General features: G+C 36.6%; 1 protein-coding gene across 1 annotated transcript; it reads left to right on the plus strand.

The window, feature by feature from the left end:
- The first annotated feature begins 154 nt into the window (after positions 1-154).
- Positions 155-2,333, plus strand: LOC101351647 (olfactory receptor 51B2-like). The gene is made up of 2 exons (XM_012559277.2): positions 155-225; positions 1,366-2,333. Exons 1-2 carry the CDS (start codon positions 155-157, stop codon positions 2,306-2,308), a joined length of 1,014 nt encoding a protein of 337 aa, XP_012414731.1. The 3' UTR covers positions 2,309-2,333.
- The last annotated feature ends 4,791 nt before the right edge of the window (positions 2,334-7,124 follow it).

The following is a 7,124-nucleotide window of genomic DNA, read 5'->3' on the forward strand; positions in this document are numbered from 1 at the left end:
GGTTCCTCTGGATCAGAAATAATATCCCCCTAAAAAAAAAAAAAAGAAAAAGAAAGAAAGCAGAATGATATTAGAATTCATAAGCTCTATGACCATCAACAACACATAAGATCACTGAGAACAAGTGGTAAATTCTTTACTTTTGAGGTAGACGATGGGAAGGACTAGCACAGATTTCCTAAACCTTGATGCCAAGGATTTTGAGGCTCACATAACCAAGCTCTGGTATCCTACTCCTGCTGGCACTTGAATTTTCAGTTTTGCTGCCCCATCCTTGGGGAAATACTTAAAAGGCCTGAAGACCTTGGTTTAGTGGCCCAAATTCTGCCTGAAAGAAGAGAGAGGGAGGGGAGATCAAGGAATCTCCTGGGTGGCTGGAAAGCTGAAACTCTGGGGAGGTGATTTCAATATACGTAAGCTCTCTAGTGGGGCCTCTTGAACAGGTTTTCAGATGGAAGCATCTGGACTGAGTCCTCAAATAAGACAGAAACAGGTCCCCATTACAGCAACAAGACTGCGGACTGGGTGAGTGCTAAGAATAGAAGTATGGGATGATCTCTCTCTCTTCTGATTTTAGATCCAGACAAAAGAAAAGGTTAGAAAGATTTTCAAGAGTCTGTATAGAGGAACAGATATGAAGTGAGGTTGCAATACCTACAGCACTGTCTTTTCAGCAAATGTGATCATGGAAGGTTTGGGTTTCTAAAGTAGAACACATGGATGTGCTTCAATAAAATTGTGAGTTCTTTGAGGCTAAAAGTGGAAATATCCTTGTTCATTTTTCTCAATAGATGGTCCAATTTTCTTAGCTATCTATAAAACACTGACATTCAGTGTCAAAACAAACTAGCTTTTTTTAACCAAAAACTATGTTTGAAATGAAAATTTTATTTCGTAAATGTAACATATAAAATTAAAGTTTAAATGTGTCAAAAAATGAGCAACCAAAAAAAAAAAAAAAAAAAAGCCCTCTGGCTATGCAAGATTGTTATTCGTTTGTATATATTTATCCTTTTTAAAATTATCATTATGGATGCAAACATTTTTCTAACATACATACAGTAGAGGGGCCTGATGTTATAATAAAAATTGAGAATTTAAAAAAAATTGAGAACAGTTTAACAATTAGCCTTATCTTATTCTTTGAACACCATTATGCATCATCACAAGTACAGCCTGTAAATCTCTACTCTTTTTCTGCAGGAAAGTAGTTGCAGAACCATGGCAATCCTATGAGTTAGTTATCCCTAAGCATGAAGATTGTGGTTGAGGCTGCTGTGATATCTTTCCACAACAAGGTAGTGAAAACTGAAAAAGCTGGGCTACTGAATTCATTGTTTCCAGAAAGCTGCTCTTCACCCGTAGGCCAACTAAGTGGCCCAATATTAGTGCTGCCCCTTTTTTGCTGACTGGTTTCCCAGGTCTGGAAATAGCTTATCACTGGATCTCCATCCCCTTCTTTGCAGTCTACTTCTCTGTGCTTCTTGGCAATGGCACCCTTCTCTACCTCATTAAGGATGACCACAGTCTCCATGAAGCCATGTACTATTTCCTGGCCATGCTGGCAGGCACAGACCTCATGGTGACACTGACCACAATGCCAACTGTCATGGGCACCTTATGGTTGAATCACAGGGAGATCAGTCAGAGGGTCTGCTTCTTGCAGGCCTACTTCATCCACTCGCTTTCCATCGTAGAATCAGGTGTCTTGCTTGCCATGGCCTATGACCGTTTTATTGCCATCTGCACCCCTTTGAGATACAACTCTATCCTTACTAATTCCCGGGTAATGAAGGTAGGCCTGGGGGTACTAATGAGGGGCTTTTCATCGCTTCTGCCCCCAATTATGCCACTCTATTTTTTCCCATATTGCCATTCCCATGTTCTTTCTCATGCTTTCTGCCTCCACCAAGACGTCATGGAACTTGCCTGTGCTGATATCACATTTAATCGCCTGTACCCTGTAGTTCTGGTTGCTTTGACTTTCTTCCTAGATGTTATGATCATTGTCTTTTCTTATGTCCTAATTCTTAAGACAGTTATGAGCATTGCCTTCAGAGAGGAGCTAGCTAAGGCCCTCAACACCTGTGTCTCCCATATTTGCCGTGTCTTAGTTTTTTACATCACTGTCATAGGCTTGACCTTCATCCACCGGTTTGGAAAACATGCACCATGTATGGTCCATCTTACCATGAGCTATTTCTACTTTCTCTTTCCTCCACTTATGAACCCCATTATATACAGTATCAAGACAAAGCAGATTCAGAGAAGCATCATTCGCTTATTCTCTGTGCAAAATAGAGCCTGAGGCTCTATTTCAGAATTTTGAGCTCTTCAGGACAACTGGGGATTTCCTATTATTGGAAGGGTGCCTTGGATTTATACATAATCTATTTTTTCAGAGTTAGATGAGGCTGTAAATTTTACATAAAACTACAAACTGAATTAAGGAGAAATACAATGAACACATATACATTGTTATATATCAATGGAAGATACACATATATATACATATATATACACACATACACACACACACACACATATATATATACACACCATTTATCTTTGGAGAAAAGGATAGAGATAAAAACCCTAGAATGTATGCAGGGAAAATAGGATCATTCAGATCCTGCATTGCTAAGTCTTACCAGGCCATTTTAGAAGAGGCCAAGTTAAGTAGCCATCCTGGGTCAGCATAGCCTATATAAACATGTGCAATCTTAGCCTCATATTTTGATCATAAAAATGTAAAATAGAGATTGTGAATCAAAGGCCATGGAACTCCACTACATCTTAAATCCTCTTTATGTGAAAGCAGGATTTGATTTTCCAAATCAAGCAATGATGTTTATGAAGCCACATCTTTCTCCCGTGAAGTGGCTAGTACGTTCAAACCTCTGACCTTTTGGTTAGCAGCCAATTGCTTAACCACTGAACCACCAGGGCTCCTTTCTTTTACGGAATAGTCTCCATAAATTCATTGATTTGCCATTAGTTCACTTTATGATTTTATTTATTTCTCTTCATCCTGTGTTCTCTTTAAATGCTGATTAGGAGATAAACATCTTTGAATATCTGGGAGATAAATGTAGTCTAATATTGTAGATTTTGTTTATTCAGTTTAATTTTATTGTTATAAAGCACAATTTTTGATTTTTTGTAGCTATTTTATATCTCACTTCGACCTGTCTGATGGTATTTTTGCTGTTTTATCCTTTTCTAATTGATTTGTAGAAGCTCATTATATATTAACCCGAGTGTTATTTATATCACAAATATTTTCCCAGTTTTGTGTTTTTCTTTTTACATACATTATTTTAAAGTTCATATATATAGAATTTTAAAAATTATTTACTTTATTATCAATTGAGATATTGGGATCATACAGGTAAATGCCTCCTGATTCTGGGTTTGTTTGTATATTTCCTAAAATTTTAGCATACTTTACGTATCCTATATTATACTAGGAGAGAATAAGGATGTCACATCAGTCCTCACTGTGTCCATTTTCATAATAGTAACAGTAATACTCAGTTATTCACTTGGACACTTTTTTAAGACACTCCTCTGGGACAGGCAATATGCTAAACAAAAATGATCTTACTGCAAGAAAATGGACTGTAATCTTTCCCTATTGGAGATATCCATCTGTTCTGGAGTCAAATATTCAAATAATTCCAAGTTTAAAATATGTCATGAATTAGTGATAAAACAGAAAGAAGAAACTGCTTTCAGACTGTGGGTCTCAAAATACACCATCTTCTGGCTTGAGATATGGGAAAGTTTCCCTGGGGTATGTTAAGCTGAGATCTGAAGAGGGAGTGTAACTTAACTGAAAAAAAATGGAAATAATAATTGTAGCAGAAAGTGGTATGTGTGGAAGACTCTGGTGGGATGGAGTCTTGGAAGATAAGGGATGATTGCTTTGAAAAGAGCCTGAAAGAAGAAGAAGAGGCCGAATAACATAGGATCCTGTTGGTTGTGGCAAGGGACTCTGTATCTAACCAAAGAATTATGAGAAGTTATTGAATGGACTAATAAAATTTCATTGATGCTTTTAAATATCATTTGAGCTGTGTATAAAATGTATTTGAGAAAGGTAAGAGAGGGGAAGAAAACCATGAGAGGATATCGGGTTTGTTTCAAAAAGAGACAATAGTAAATTAATGTAAGAAAGGGAACATGGAAAGTAATGGATAGCTATGAGACATCTTTAGGGTCTAAAAATAATAAGCTTTTTGGTTGTTTAAAAAATTATATGGAACAAAAGTCTGTGAAGGAGCAAAGACAATCCTAGACTTCTAGTTTATACTATTTGAAGTATGGTAGTACCAATGGGAGGAGCTCTGGTGGCACAGAGGTTAAGTGTTCAGCTGCAATGGAAAGGCCAGCAACTCGAATCCTCCAGTCACTCCACAGGAGAAAGATGTGGCAGTCTGCTTCTGTAAAGATTTACAACCTTGGAAACTCTTTGGAGCAATTCTACTCTGTCCGAAAGGGTCTCTATGAGTTGATCGACTCAATGGCAATGGGTTGGGTGGGTATAGGATCAATGGAAGTGCAATACTTGGTCATGCATTAAATCCATCAATCAGAGGAATAGTTATAATTTTCTTTTTAAATTTAGAAGTTTGAGAATGAATCCAAATGATAAGGTTATAATGTAATAAAGTGTGTAAATGAAAATACTGTAAGCTGTAGGACTGGACTTTTTTTAAACAAAACATTAGTATATTTATTAAATACTTATTTCATATGTGGTTCATTTTTCCTGATCATTAAGAATCATAGCAAATGTTGCATTATATATATATGTTTACAACAATAAAAAGATCATGGCAAAGCAAGGCGTTTGTGAGTATATGCTGAGAGTTTCAGGGTGCAGGACAGTAAAAACAAACAAGTTGCTGATATCAAAATAAGTTCACAGACCACATAGACCTTTGGGTTCCTCTCCATGAAGAGAGCAGGATACATCAGGGTTTCTTTTTGGTGATTCTTATTGGAGGGAATTCAAGAAAAAAAAAATGAGCTAGCTCTAAATCAGTAGTCCAATGAAAATATTTCCAGATATGTGATAATACATAAATTATGAGAGGATGCAATGTGTTAGAGACACAGAATCAGATACAGACGCAATGATGAAGACAGGATGAATGACTAAAGCCTGGGTTACTCTCTGAGCAAATACCAATAATACACTGGAAATTGAAGATCTTTCACAAGGGATTCAGTAAGTTACCATAGAGCTTGGACACATCTTCATAGATGGCTGTTTACAGATCTCTGAGGAAGACCACACGGTACTGAAAAATTCTACACTTAATTCTTTTCTTCAGCTGAACTTGTGGAATAAACTATTATAGTCAATTTATATGAATAAAACGAATAAATCATCTCTAAAATCTAAGAGCATTTACACTGGTGTTTGAATGTGTATGTGTGTGTGTGTGATGGAGTATGTGTGCATGTATAAAAACAATGATAAAGTTTTCAACCTTTTTATATTTTAAACATTTTTGGTATTAAAAATTTCCTTTATTTCTACTTAAACAGTAAATTTAATGATGTGAAATGAGTGTATTTATTTATTTTAAAATCAAAACATCCACCTCTTCTTTAAAATACATCTGTAGTATAAGTTAAGTGCATCTCTGAGTCTCTAATTTACATTTCATGTTTTCCTAATAATGTCTTAAATCACTCACAAACAGAGAGTTTTACAAAAACTTTGGTTCCTTTTGGATGTCTTCACTACAATATGCCCAGATCCTACCAAAATATATCTCTCCACCTCCCCCTACTTTGAGCGTTCTGTTTTCCAAACTGACTCTTCGAAGAAGAAAATTCTATGTGTTTTGCAATAAACTTTTCACTTGACTTGAGGACTGTGGCTGGAGTGTCCAGACTATACAGAAAAAAGAAAACTACAAGCATTCCAGAACTAAAAACTAGAAAACATCCATATTTTATTAATACATTTTTCAAGAAGAAAGATAATAAGTTGGAATTTCAATACACCAAACATTTGCTCTGGCATCCTCTGTGCAGATCTCTATATTGGAAAGATTAGAAAAATTTGGAGAGAACTGAGATCCAATCCATGCAATGCCTAAGAAATAGGATTTGAGAGAACTTCTGTATGCCCATGTACAAAAACTTTCTCAGATTTACTTGTGAAACTGAAATATTCTTCCACAAATTTCATAAGGAGAACTATGTATCCCACAGTACAATGCTGAAGCCTTAGAAGCTGAATATAACTCTAAATACTAAAGTCTAGTTATCCCCCAAAGGCTTCCTCTGTCCTCTCATAGTGTGCCTATGAGGCCATTAATGCTTGCAAGTGTGGTCACAGAAAAGCCCACTCCAGGCCATGTCCATCTAGATTTGTCGACTGAGGTACAGAGACTCTTGTGGCTGAGGAGTGACTGGCTTTGCAAGTCATGTTTGAAGAATAGAGCTATGAGAAACTCATGGCTCTGGTGGTGGACACCAGTTATCGTGATAAAGTTTCTCCCTCTGTTAATTAAATTTTAGGCATGGGCTGCCTTTTTTACAGTGCTACATTGGTGGAATGGGCCTCAGCTGAATTGATCAGGTCCCTTTAAGTTAAAATTCTAGTAGTTGTCTCACACTAAGTGAAAAATATACCAGTTATCTGTCATGGACCTTCAAGTTAAATTTTGTTTAATTCTCTGTCGCTTACATGTGAGAGGAAGGGAAATTCAAACTATGGCCGACTAAGATCACTGATGTGCTTGCTAGGGCACATAGTGAGTTAGAAACATGACAGTGTTTGAGTCTCTCTGAAGAGGTGCAGGAGAAACTCTCACTGTTGGATAAACAGGGTTGTTTCCAAAATGGGGGGAGGTGACTAGGGAGGTAGATTTATGATGAAGTTGTCACCAAACTTTGGTTTAGAGATTGTGCACTGTGTTCTAGGTGCTGCAATTGTTGCTAAAGGAGAACTTTTTAAAATGACTCTGGGAGAGGGTAATTCCTTAGCAATGTATTTAGTTAACATATATTCTTACTTAACAGGAGTTCAAAGTGTAAGTGCTCTAAATTATCAACTCTGCTAATACAAATATACAGATATTTCCCAGGTATCATGCCAA

The sequence above is a fragment of the Trichechus manatus genome, unplaced genomic scaffold (assembly GCF_000243295.1).
Source record: "Trichechus manatus latirostris isolate Lorelei unplaced genomic scaffold, TriManLat1.0 scaffold00232, whole genome shotgun sequence".
In the NCBI taxonomy this organism is placed as follows: Eukaryota; Metazoa; Chordata; class Mammalia; order Sirenia; family Trichechidae; genus Trichechus; species Trichechus manatus.

Excerpts from the sequence above, each read along its gene's own strand:
- LOC101351647 (XM_012559277.2), top strand. The coding sequence starts at position 155 with ATGGGAAGGACTAGCACAGATTTCCTAAACCTTGATGCCAAGGATTTT. Across the intron at positions 226-1,365 it reads GCTCACATAACCAAGCTCTG|GCCAACTAAGTGGCCCAATA; the intron begins GTATCCTACTCC and ends CTTCACCCGTAG.